Genomic DNA, 13,407 nt, shown 5'->3' with positions numbered 1-13,407 from the left:
AAGTCCCAAAGGCACTGCCCCCATGTAGTTGCAGGCAGGGGCACTAAGATGGGGGGCTGGGGTACAGCCAGGAAGGGGAATCTGTTGTAAGAAAGGGTTGGAGGGTTCCTTTCTGGTGAGAAATGTTCACTTGGAAGCACTTTCCAGTGTCCCCCTCTGAAGTCACACCCAGGATAGGAGCCAGGGACCAGGAGTCAGGAGCGAGCGCAGGCATGGCCAGGCTGCCCACCCCTGGGGCTCAGGGGACCCAGAGCAGCTGTGCTGCCCCACCCAGAGCTCCGAGGCCCACAAAGCCTGGTGGAGATGTTGGCTCCGTGCCGGGAGCTGCGGTCCACAGTGAAACGGCCTGGGCAGATCGATCAAAGGCAGGCTCCTAGCCCACCGCAAGCCCTGTCGTGGAGATCAGGGTCAGCACCCTTCTGAGGCCACAGGCCTCTTTGAGCGTCAGATGGTTCTCCGAGCCACGTGGGAGGGAAACAGGCACGGCAGGCAGAGCTGATCTCGAACACGCACCAAGAATCGTGTGTGTAATCGGCCCCGTGAAGTCTCCCCATAGACTTTGGGTTAAGATATGCTCCCCTAGAAGTTTCCTTGGGTTAAAAGTTTCACGTTAGAGCCAGGCACATAATGGGGTCTTGTAGACATTATTGACTCGAACTCGTGAGAAACACTGTGTGCCAGGAAGAGGAGCACATCTGTGTCCCCACGGCAGGCCCAGAGCCTGGGACGGCAGCTCTGCCCCTAAGAGCAGAGGCACTCATCAGTGGCTGGAACCCGTGAGAGCCGGAGGGTTCTGCCCTGCTCCCTGCCTGGGTCCACAGGCTGTGGCATCACTGGGGGAGGGGAAGACAGTACAGAAGGGCCCGGAGAAGATTTTCCTGCTCTGGTTTGCTTGTCCCTGTGGTTAGGAGCTCCTGGCATGGGGAGCAGACAGAGTGGGTCCCCTTATGTCCCCAGCTTCTGCCAGCACGCCTTCCTGGCACCTCCCGCCCTTGCACAGAGGAGAGCAGGCAGTGGGCATCGGGGCGAGTCGGTTTGGGCTGACTTCCTTTTCCTGCTCACAGGACCAGGCTTGCTTTGCAAATGTGCTCCCTCAGGCTAAATTGTATTTGGCTGATGTGGCCCCCAAGTAGGAAAACTGAAAGAGAAATGCTTCTTTTGATCTCCCGTCTCTCCCCGGCTGCTTGGGCGCCACGCACTCCCTGCTGTTACAGAATGCCCAGCTCTGTCTTAAGCATCCCCTAATTCAATGAGCTCTGATGGATTGCGTCCCTGGACTGCTATGGAGGACACCGCAGCCCCACCCACACCCCGTGCCTGACTGCCACCCAGAGCTGACAATATTAAAATCTCCAGATTCTCAGCTTCTCTCTGAATATCGAAGGTTCTGGTCCACACGGTTAGGAGCCAAGAGGCAGCTACCTGAGTGCCGCCTGCCTCCCAGCATGCAGGTACCACCTTCAGACCCGAGGAGGAGACATCCGATTCCAGGATCCTTACAAGCCCAGAGGCTTGAAAGAAGCAAGATGGCAACTGTCCAGAGTCCCACGTGGTCCCCTGCCCCCACTGCCAGGGGTCTGGAGGGGCTGCTCAGACAGGGGGTCCCTCCTGCCGTCTCTGCCGCTGAGCGGGGCCTTGGGAGATGGTCTGCCATGAAGCCTGAACAGAGGAGAAGAAGATCCCAGAGCCCCTGTGGCCCCCCGGATGTGGGACAATGGCTGGAGCTTCTCTCCCGGCCACCTGAACTTCGGACATCGCTAGACAACCAGAGCTCCCAGCACATTCCCGCTCTTACTAGGGCACAAAGAATTCCCTGCCTCAGCAACAATGCCACTTAGCAAACTGGGAGGAGATTCTGAGAGCCTCCATCTGACCGACTCCACAACGTCGCATCCTGGGCCCACTTAGCAGGGAAACACCCAGCTTTGTATGTCACTGGGACCCTAGGAGCTGGCCTGGGAGGCCAGGCGCCCGGTGCGGGGAACCTGTCCCTATACGGCTCCCGATTGTGTGGGTCCCCTCGCCCCCCAGGTCCCAGGCCCCTCTCACCTGCCAGACATGTTCCGTTCTCAGGCCCTCGGCCTTTCTCCGTGGCATGTGTACCGTTGGAACAAGGTGGGCCCCCCGCCCAGAAGATGATGCCCCACATCCCCAGACTTCCAGAACCAGGAACTACAAGCTCACTGGGGACCCCGCACTTGGCGTTCCTGCGCACGCACACCATCCTGTCCCCACGCAGCCTCTGCCCTCCTCAAAATGAGATTTCTGGAAATGTTGTCCTCAGGACCCATAGGAGAACAGAGTTGAGGGTGCGATGGGGAGACGGAATAGCATGTGGGTGTCTGGATCTGGGAAGTCAAATCTAATGAAAATTTTATCCAGCTGAACCCAGAAATCAGAAGCAGGGCCTTTATTCCTGTCAACAAGAACACAGTCAAGATGAAACTAGTGGTTGCCGGTTCCCATTGACCTTGTTGCCATGGAGACAGCCTTAGTGTCAACAACTCGCAGGATCCAGCAGGGCTCATTCACGCAGGAGGCACGTGGCAGGCCCCCTCCCACCTGCCTCCATCACGTGCTTCCCAGGTAGGGTGCCCACAGGTCCAGGGCTGCCCGGGAGCGGCCCAGTTCATACCATAGTGCCCCCAGATGATCCCAGTGCCCCCGTCAGTCTCCCCAGGTGACCTGTCTGGACAGCAGGTCACATGGCCACCTTATTTATAGGTCGTGACTGAGGGATGAGGACCTGGGCAGGAGTCCTGGATGAGTCCAGGCTGATGGGGAAGGAGGAAGGGACTGCCCCCCCCCACAGGCCTCGTGTTCTGTGGGGGGGAGGGAAGGTGATTATCTTTGTCACCAACATTACATGTGTCACCTGCTTGCCACAGCTCGGAGAAATCTCTTCCGTGCAGAGAAAGCCAAATGTCGGTTCCAGCGGGCACCGCCTGTGTGGTTACTGCAGTGACCCAAGCTCCAGCCAGCATGCCCTGTCACACCTCTAGAAGTTTCTGCCCTGCAGAGCAAAGAGGGACAGGCGGCTAGTTCTCACCAGCCTTCCGGAGCCGCCGTGGGGCAAGGGGGGAGCTCTCGGAGCTCTCCTTTCTGACTCTGTCCAGCTCCTCTCCAAACTGTTCCAGGAACGATGTTTCAGAACAGAAAGGGTGTCTAGCTCCAGGTCCTGAGCCCTGGCCTGCCTCAGAGCTCCTATGGACACCATCGAATCAGAATCCTGGGGGTGGGCCCCACTAGCTGTCTGTAAAGTCCCTTGGGAAACATGCAGTCAGGTGAAGCACCCATTTTACACGTGAGCAAACTGAGGCCAAGAGAAATCAAAGACCCTCCCGAGATCACATGTGTGTGAGGAGAAGAGCTGCAGAGGCTCACCCCTGACCTCAGGCCAGCGTGTCCCCCCAGCCTGGCCCCACCTCCCCCAGCTCTTCTTCCCATACGGCTAGCTGGGACATTGAGGTGAGAAATTCGTCCTAAACTGTCCTAAGTTCCACTGCTGTTTAGGGTAGCCCTGGCGGGAATGGACATTTGTGGCTTCTGCAGGCATCCAGGAGGAGGCCACCTGTGGCCCCTGGTCTCTGACTCAGTGGGTTTCCTCCCCGCCCCACCCCCAGTGACTGGAAAGCCAGGCGAGGAAGCCCTGTCTCAGACCCAAACTCTGCTCCCACAAATCCCACCTTCTTTGAGAGGAGGCTTTCCTTGAGCTCCCTGTCTTTTGTAGAAATTTCCCCTAAACACACTCCAGTCTGCTGAGAGAACCAGGGCCAAGCAGGCCTCCGGGGACCCTGGCAGCCCAGGTGTGGACACCCGGACGAGCTCCTCACACAGGCCTTCCTCCCTCTCTTGCTGGCATCCAATCTTCCAAGAGCAGGTCCGTCGCGAGTCCTGCCCCCCACGCCCTGCCCTGGGTTGGTGGCCCTGCCTGGCTGCCCCCTGGCCCTTCTGAGGCAGCTAGCACCCTCCAGGGTCAGGATGGGCAGGGGGCTATGGGACAGCACCTGGCCCGGCCCCGGCTTCCGGGGTCCCCTGCATGGTCACCCCCCGGGAAATCAGACAGCCTGTCCCTCATAAGTGAAGTGAGTCCAGCTGTGAGTGTAGGGAGCTCTCAGCCTCCTGATGGGGTAGCTGTCCCTCCTCCACCCACTAATTCACCTTCCAGCCCTTCCTCAGTCCCTGGAGGGATGCGGGCTGGGGAGGCCCTGGCAGGCAGGTGGCTTAGTGGGAAGAGCTAGACCCTGCAGCCCATCCCACCCCCACTCACCTGCTGTGTGACCTTGGGCAAGTCATGTAACTTTCCTGCCTTGGTCCTCACGGTAAAGAAATGGGATGATAATTCTTCCTCAAAGGATTGTTGAGGGATTAGAGACATAATCTCTAGACTGGTGGGTCTCAAACTTGAGCCAGCATCGAATCCCCTGGAGGGCTTGTTAGGACCCAGATCTGAGCCCCATGGACAGAATTTCTTATTCGGTCGATCTGGGTAAGGCATGGGGATGTGCATTTCTAGCAGGATCCCAGGCAGTTATACTGCTTCTGGGACCCCAGTCTGAGAACCACTGCCCAGTGCCCTGTCCACCGTAAATGCTCCAGAGGGGACAGATAATATTTGCAATGTAGTCAACAAATAAAGAACCCAGCACAGTGCCGGGTTCTGGAACGTCCCTGATCTCAGGGCCCCTAGAATGTGCACACACACACACATGCGCACACCAAGTGTGGGGTGCAGAGGGCGGGTGACTCTCTCCTGGGGCTCCTAGGGCTCCAGCCAGTAAGCCTGGGGCGGAGGGAGGACGGGGAGCGGGAGTCTGCCTGGGCCACCACTACAGAATAGCACAGACCGGGGAATTTCGACCATGGGAATTAATCTCCGTGTGCCCACACACGCCCCGTGTCTCTTCCTCTTCTTACAAGGACACGAGTCCTATTGGATCAGGGCCCCACCCTTAGGACCTCATTTAACCTGGCACCTCCCAAAAGGCCCTATCTCCAGACACAGTCACCTTGGGGTTAGGGCTTACACCTAAGAATTTGGGGGCACACAATTCTGTCCACACAGGGGGTGACAGGGAAGTCCATCTGGGTTCAGGCCTGGCCTGCATCGCCAAAGCTCCCCCCCCCACCCCTGCCACCGCCACGCGGCTGGCCCCGAGCAGCCATAACCCAGCCCCAGGAGACGGTGAGCCCCCCCCCGTCCCCAGCCCCCTCTCCCAGAGCCCAGTGACTCTCTTCGCGGTGGTTGGCCACCTCTTGGGTAAACTGTTCATCAGAAGATGCTCTCCAAAGCATGGCCCACATGCTGTTGTCATTGATTTCATTTTGATTATTCATATTAGTGGGATTATAGCTGCCTCGTCCCAGGGGGTAATTAGGGTAAGTGTCGCATACGGGCCAGGTCAGCGCTGGAGTGGGCTGGGAGTTCCTTCAACAGGCACCCCAGCCTCTGCTGTGGCGGCCAATCCTCATGCAGGGCATGCTCTGGGCAGCCCAGCCAGAGCCGGGGGGGGCGGGGACAGGGCAGCTGGGGGACTGCTCGGGGAGCCACGGGAGCACCTGCATACCCCAGTTTCCAGTGGAAAGTGGGGCCCTCCTGGAAACTCGTGGCCTGCACCGGCCTGTGGGGGAGCGGGCTTGGCCCACCCACCCCAGCCTTCTCCCCCCCATGGTACTTGCCCCTGCCCAGCCTTCCTGGGACCACCGCCCAAGGCTGTGCCTAGGTTGCTGTGGGGATGCCCCCCCTCCCTGGGAATGGGCACAAGTTGGGCTCCTCCCATTTGAGGTAGCCCACTATGGCCTGGGAATTAGGAGCCCGGTACCCTCCACCAAGACCTAGCAAACAGAGGGGACAAACATGACCCAAGCTATTCTTCTGGGAATTTCCTTTTCTCTTTCTGTGCTTCCCCCACACACCCCCCACACACACCCCAAGTCATGACCTTTACATTTAATCAAGTGTATTTTTAATGCAGTGTCCCTTTTGCTGCTTTTGCAAAGGGCGGGCGTGGGGTGGGTGGGAGGGGACAGCCGGCCAGCACACGTGTTTATTAACCTTCCCTTCATAAAACACTCTTTTCCCATAGAAATCTCCTTTCCCGCTGATTCATTACGTGTCGGAAGCAGAGCATGACATGTTAAAAGCCGTCTTGATAGTATTTGATATTCAGTACTAACAACTCACCAGCTCGGAGGAGGGGGCTCCTTTCCCCGCCCCCACCCGAGGGGGAGGGACACAATCTGCATATTGAATGTGCCAAGACAGTAGGTAATTTGCATTAAGCATCCAGAAATTCTCTGCTTGCAATCTGTCACCCTTCACTGGGTTTTCATTTTATAACCTTCACAACAGAAAAGAGGAGAACAAGAGGCAGAAAGAATGCAGGCAGGGGGCCTGCTCGGCAGGGCTGGGGAGGAAGCCCGGAGTGGGCGGCAGCTGTCAGCAGAGGGGGGCTCTGGTCAGAAAGGCCGGAGGACCCCAGCAGAGGCATCTGCCACTCGAGGGATTCAACAGCCCATCCACCCCAAGACCCAGATCATCGGGCAAGGAGTGGCCGTGTGGCCAGAAGCCGGAGGTGGGCTGCCCTGTGGGGAGGCCCACTGCTCCTCTCTCCAGAGAGCCAAGTTCACACCCAGGTGGGGGTTTTCCTGAGAACGCCTTGGTCTGGCTTTGCAACGGGCATCCGCTCAGAGTCCCCCGTAGGAAGGAGCAGCAATGGTGGGCTCCCAGACTTGCAGTGACCTGCAGAATTCAGGCTTAGGACAGAGCTGTGTGTGCGCCATCCTGACAGCCCGTGAGGAACTCCTGGGGAGCTTTAAAAAAGAAAGCCTGGCACTACCCCAGGGCAGGGGCTGGGACATGCCATCTGCATGTGCAGCTATATGGCACAAGGGGAGGGGGTCCTCAAACCCTGCACCCCCTCCAGCCTCTGCTTCCTTCTCTACAAAATGAGGAGCCCAGAAAAGGTCCTCAGCCAAGTGGACCCTGGCCTTCACTCCTGCCTTGACCAGGCCCCTTCTGCTGTTATCCGTCTTCCATATTGGGCTTCCAGGAGGAGGTTTATTTGAGAAAAGGTCTCCATAGCGGTAGTGAGATCTGCAAACCCCTGGCCTGGGCCTTGCCTTTCGGCTGCCGAGGACAAGGTGGGGCCCGAGCCAGCGGGAATGCAGGTGTCGTCGCAGGGCTGCCAGACCACTCCCCAAGGGATCCCAAGGTGGGAGAAGGTGGTCTGGAAACCGCCGCACCACCCCCTGCACAGGCCCATCACACGGCAGACACGACTTCCCATCCAGGCAGCTCAGCCGGCTTGGGGACAGGAGCCACTGGGCATCAACCCCCATCCCCTCCTGATGACGCATCAGAAGCCAGGACCCTCGGGGAGCAGGGCCACTGGCCTCATCGGAACCGGACCAACCCCTGGGGCAGATGCGAGGAGAAGGAAGCAGCACCCGCCGGGACTCCCAGCACATCACCAGCCACACGCGAGACGGTTTCTTTGAAAAACCACTGAAGTCCTACATAAAGGAGTTGACCAGGAACGATGGCCGATGGCCGTGGAGCTCTCTCCACGGGACTCCAAGGCAGAGCCACCGGTGGCTGGCAGAGCGAGCAGCTTCCTTCCCCAAGCCCAGATCCCCCGGCGTCGGGCAGGCTGCGGGCTGAGGCCAGCATTGCGCATGCTCATCCCCATCACCACCCGTGACCGTCAGGACAACAGCTGTCCTTTTTTGTGAACACACAAAGTACAAGGCAGGTGGAGGGGGTTTCCTCCTGGCCGCCCTGTGAGGCGGAGACTATTCTGTTCCCATTTCACAGGTGAGGGCACCGAGACTCAGACAGGTTTAGTGACTTGCCCACATTCACACAGCAAGACCGAAACCCGGACTCGCATCCAGATATGAATCTGTCCCAGCTCCTCCCCGCTGTGTGGACCCTCTCCCTGTGCGGCTGCCTTCTGGAGCCTCACAGAGTGAGGGCAGGCCTGGGGCATGGTGACGTTCTTTCCCTGGAGGCCTGTGAGAGAAACTCCTCCAGCGGAGAAAGGACAGCGTCCTTGCATTGACAAAGCCACTGGCCTCTCCCCAGCCTGACCCTGCCCTGCTTCTCTTCCCAGACCACCTGTTCCCACTGTCCCCGTTTCACAGCAAGCTGGGTCCCTCCTAGAGCCCCGGGCCCTGGCCCCCAGCCCCAGGGCTAGGGACTCAGTGCCTCTGGAACCTGGCCCCCTAGAGCCACCAGAGAGAGCGGGGCTGGGCCGTGTGCTTGGCGTGGAGGACCATGGAACGAGTGGGAGTGACACCTGTCAGCCCACGGGCCCCGTGGGCAAGTCAGTTTATTTTAGATTTTCAGCCCCTGTCCCGCCAGGCAGGTGGGGAGCCCACCCTCAGCCATTCTGTGGATCCACCCCAACAGCAGGGACAACAGAGGTCCTGGGGTTGGCCACGCAGGTGGCTGGTCATCAGTGGGCATCCACTGTCCAGGTCCTGTGGGCCCTTCAGTTCTCCCCCTTGTCCCCCGCAGCCTAGCCCGCAGCCCCTCGAGGCCGAGAAGTCTGGTGAGAATGAGAAACAGAAGCTCCCCTCCAGGGGTGGGCATCCACCCCGGCGCACAGCCTCCATCTCCTCTCCGAATCTCCACTACCTACAGTCTGGGGGGGCCTCAGAGGCCTGCCACCGCTCCCTCCCAGTCCCCGCTCCCTTCTCCTCCACTCCAGGGCCCCTTGAAGAGCCACTCTTGGGCACTTGGACTTTGGGAAAACAGAAGCAAATCTCTAGGCCGTCCGCTCCCCGGGCTGCGCCGTAGGGAAGGGAAGAGGGGAGGCAGAGGAAGAGCACGGAGCTCCCAGTGGGAGTGGGGGTCTGATGGGGCAGCCTGGCCCCCTCCCCCCCCCCCCCCCCCCCCCCCGTGCATCAGGTCCCCCCCCGAGCCAGCCTCCCAGCAGAGAGGGAGCTATGTTCTGAGGGGGCCCAGGTACCAGCCCCCTGGGCCCTGCCCCTGCCCCCCGTGACCTCTGACCCCCTCGTCCTCTCTCTCCCCATAGTCCACGGCATCAAGTGGACCTGCAGCAATGGAAACAGCAGCTCAGGCTTCTCTGTGGAGCAGTTGGTGCAGCAGATCCTCGACAGCCACCAGACCAAGCCACAGCCTCGGACCCACAACTGCCTCTGCACTGGCAGCTTGGGTGAGCAGGGCCCCCCTGTGGGGGGGGGGGTGCAAACGGGCAGAGGGGGCCCTGCCCAACAGTGGGTGGCTCTCCTCCGCAGGGGTAGCCTTGCTGTCCAGTGAGCCAAGTGGGGTTGGCCAGGAGCCAGGGGACAGGGCAGGACAGCACCCGAGACAGACTCACCCTCATCCTGCCCCGTGGGGCTGGTGGGGAAGCCCACTTGGGGCAGGAGAAAGCAGTTTCCAGAGAGGCAGCTCCCTCTAGGGATGGGGGCAGCAGAGTTGGGGGGTGCATGGGGCTGGGGCTCCAGGCCTTGTCTACACACAGCAGGCAGCCTCCAGGCCCCATCTTGGGTATCGTCAGCAGGAAGCCCAGGTGCCCGGGCACAGGACTGACATGGGCTTTTCAGGGAGGTCAGCCCCAAGTCAATGGGACCACTCAAGCTAAACCTCTCTCTTTAACCTCTGTCTCCTCCAAGAATATAAAGTGTCCCACACTCCCTGTCCTAATGTGTCTGTTTTTCTGATAATGGTATTTGCTCTTAGAAATGTGCATTCTCCACCTCCTTCTCTGCCTTAATTAGATATTTCCATTAGAGGGTCATGTCCCTTCTCTGCGAAGTCTTCATGCATTTAGGAATCATGGTGGCGAGGCCGGAATAGGCTCAGGGGATAATTCACCCTTTTACCAAAAGTGAAGTGACCCTCATCAGATGGAATGAAAATAATGGCAGAAGGGAGAGAAAAGAAAAGAGCCGACCGGGTCGCTGTGTGCGGAGGGCCTCGTGTGCGGAGCCCAGGGGAGACTGGCCAGAGTTCAGAAGCCCTTGGCCTAGGGCTTTCTCCCTCTCTGCCACTGATCTGGGGGTTTAGGGCTCTGTCTTTGCTTGGGTCTTAAAGGGATTTTGACCCACAAGGAGTTGAGGACAGGCCCAGGCTGGCCACATGGGGGAGAGGGGCAGATGCCTTTCTGCCTCTGGAGCAAAGTCTAGAACCCTCTTTGGTCCTGGGGCCCGAGAGCTAATCCAGAGAGCGAACGTTGCTCTCCAAGCCCCTATCCCCAAAACACCGCTGTGCAGCCTACACAGGCATGGAAAGTTTGGGGGAGGGGAGAGAGACACGGCCACCACTCTGGGCCGAGCCCCCTGGCCAGCAAGAGCTGTTTTGGTAAATGGTATCTCTCTCTGAAGGTGGAAAGCATTTTCCTGGAGGATGACCGACCCTCCACCTTCTCCTTCCCAACCACCCATGTCCTGAGGCACTACTATTAGTATTGTTAGTAGTAGTAAATGCACCTCCAGGAAAAAGTCCCCCTGGTCTGGAGGATGGTTCCACAGAGCTCGTGCGAGCCCCGGGGATTGGGGTCGGTAAGCCCGGGCTCCCCAGTGTGGGTTACGCGCCAGCCCCAGGGGTCAGCGGGCTCCCGGGCTGGGCTCGGCCAGCCCCCAGCTGCTCGGAGACAGGATCCACCGCAGCCGCGGCTCTGACTCTCTCTTTGCACGCGCGTGTGTGTGTGCGTGCGCGCACGTGTGCGTGGTGTGCCTCTGATCTCCACAGGAGCGGGCAGCAGCGTGCACCACAAGTGCAACAGTGCCAAACACCGTATCATCTCGCCGAAGGTCGAGCCGCGGACGGGGGGCTACGGGAGCCACTCGGAGGTGCAGCACAACGACGTGTCCGAGGGCAAGCACGAGCACAGCCACAGCAAGGGCTCGAGCCGCGAGAAGAGGAACGGCAAGGTGGCCAAGCCCGTGCTCCTGCACCAGAACAGCACGGAGGTCTCCTCCACCAACCAGGTGGAGGTGCCCGATACCACCCAGAGCTCCCCCGTGTCCATCAGCAGCGGGCTCAACAGCGACCCGGACATGGTGGACAGCCCCGTGGTCACCGGCGTGTCCAGCATGGCTGTGGCCTCCGTGATGGGGAGCTTGTCCCAGAGCGCCACGGTGTTTATGTCTGAGGTCACCAACGAGGCCGTGTACACCATGTCCCCCACCACCGGCCCCAACCACCACCTCCTCTCGCCCGACGCCTCTCAGGGCCTCGTCCTGGCCGTGAGTTCCGACGGCCACAAGTTCGCCTTCCCCACCACGGGCAGCTCGGAGAGCCTGTCGATGCTGCCCACCAACGTGTCCGAAGAGCTGGTCCTCTCCACCACCCTCGATGGTGGCCGGAAGATTCCAGAGACTACCATGAACTTTGACCCTGACTGTTTCCTCAATAACCCAAAGCAGGGCCAGACGTACGGGGGCGGAGGCCTGAAGGCGGAGATGGTCAGCACCAACGTCCGGCACTCGCCACCAGTGGAGAGGGGCTTCAGCTTCACCACCGTCCTCACCAAGGAGATTAAGACCGAGGACACCTCTTTTGAGCAGCAGATGGCCAAAGAAGCGTACTCCTCCTCGGCGGCAGCCGCGGCATCCAGCTCCCTCACCCTGACCGCCGGCTCCAGCCTCCTGCCGTCGGGTGGTGGCCTGAGTCCCAGCACCACCCTGGAGCAGATGGACTTCAGTGCAATAGACTCCAACAAGGACTACACGTCCAGCTTCAGCCAGACGGGCCACAGCCCCCACGTCCACCAGACCCCTTCCCCAAGCTTCTTCCTGCAGGACGCCAGCAAGCCCCTCCCCATCGAGCAGAACGCCCACAGCAGCCTGAGCGACTCCGGGGGCACCTTTGTGATGCCCACAGTGAAAACGGAGGCCTCATCCCAAACCAGCTCCTGCAGCGGCCACGTGGAGACAAGGATAGAGTCCACTTCGTCCCTCCACCTCATGCAGTTCCAGGCCAATTTCCAGGCCATGGCTGCCGAAGGGGAGGTCACCATGGAGACCTCGCAGGTGGCCGAAGGGGGTGAGGGCCTGATCAAGTCTGGGGAGCTGCAGGCCTGTAGCTCCGAGCACTACCTGCAGCCCGAGACCACGGGGGTGATCCGCAGCGCCGGCGGGGTCCCCATCCTCCCGGGCAACGTGGTGCAGGGACTCTACCCCGTGGCCCAGCCTGGCCTCGGCAACGCCTCCAACATGGAGCTCAGCCTGGACCACTTTGACATCTCCTTCAGCAACCAGTTCTCCGACCTGATCAACGACTTCATCTCTGTGGAGGGGGGCAGCGGCACCATCTACGGGCACCAGCTGGTGTCGGGGGACGGCGCGGCGCTCTCCCAGTCGGAGGATGGGGCCCGCGCCCCCTTCGCCCAGGCGGAAATGTGCATCCCCTGCTGCAGCCCCCAGCAGGGGAGCCTGCAGCTGAGCAGCGCCGAGGGCGGGGCCGGCACCATGGCCTACATGCACGTGGCCGAGGTGGTCTCCGCCCCCCCGGCGCAGGGCACGCTGGGGATGCTGCAGCAGAGCGGACGGGTGTTCATGGTGACCGACTACTCCCCGGAGTGGTCTTACCCGGAGGTAAGCTGCTGCAGCGCTGCCCTCCCCCACCTGCCCACCAGCGCGCAGCCCAGGGAAGCTCATTGGCATGGGGCTGCCCTTTGGATGAAGCTCTGGACCCTACAAAGTTGTCCCCTTCCTCTGTCCCCATGGCCTTTCTCAAGCAGTGGTTCCCAGACTTCACTGAAGCAAGTAGCTTGAAAGTCAAGGGTCTCCTGGGGGCCGGGTCACCCCTCCCACTCCCGCCAGAACCTGGCTGATTATGTATTAACATTCCACCTAGGTTTTGCTCTGCCCTTTTTTTTTTTTTTTGAAAAAAATGTCCTAGGGCTGCAAAAACAAAACAAATTCAGAAATCACCACCATAGGCCATCCATATCCATTACTCTTGATTTGCTTCACTAAACAAAACAAAACATACACAAATCCCCATCCACTGTGAAAGGAAGGGTACAGCTTCCTTCCAGAGTCATCCATGAAAATTTCATGGGTAAATCCGGCCTCTGCAAAATCAAAGGCATGTTACATGACTCAGGATGTCCCACCTGTGGCCTCCCCGCCCCCCCACCTCCGGTTGCTCCCAAGCCCAGGGCTGCAGGAAAACCCAGGTCTTGCCCCAGTGGCTTGAAGTTTAAAGAAGAAACCTTGGCTTTTTCTCAGAGGTAGAACGGCACAGGAAGGGGGCCAAGGGGCCCGAGCTTTCCCTCCTGCCCTGCTGCACACTGGGGCACATGCTCCCGGACTCTGCCCGGCCCACCTGCCAGTGCTTGGGGAGCAGCACAATCACCCCAGGGCCCAGATCGGCCCTTTCTCCCAGGGAGGTGGCTGTCCCCAAGTCCCTTGGTTCCACTGCCATGTCCC

General features: G+C 59.9%; 1 protein-coding gene across 11 annotated transcripts in view; it reads left to right on the top strand.

Moving 5' to 3' along the window:
• Positions 1-13,407, top strand: part of CAMTA1 (calmodulin binding transcription activator 1) — an 842,290-nt gene that overhangs the window by 743,893 nt on the left and 84,990 nt on the right. For all 11 annotated transcript variants that reach the window (XM_032394548.1, XM_032394539.1, XM_032394577.1 and 8 more), the window contains 2 exons: positions 9,042-9,182; positions 10,721-12,567. In XM_032394548.1, the coding sequence (XP_032250439.1) occupies positions 9,042-9,182; positions 10,721-12,567 (1,988 nt within the window). The remainder of the gene's footprint in view (positions 1-9,041; positions 9,183-10,720; positions 12,568-13,407) is intronic.

The sequence above is a fragment of the Phoca vitulina genome, unplaced genomic scaffold, assembly GCF_004348235.1.
Source record: "Phoca vitulina isolate PV1807 unplaced genomic scaffold, GSC_HSeal_1.0 scaffold2, whole genome shotgun sequence".
Lineage (NCBI taxonomy): Eukaryota > Metazoa > Chordata > Mammalia > Carnivora > Phocidae > Phoca > Phoca vitulina.
This window is presented reverse-complemented; position numbering and strand designations above follow the sequence as displayed.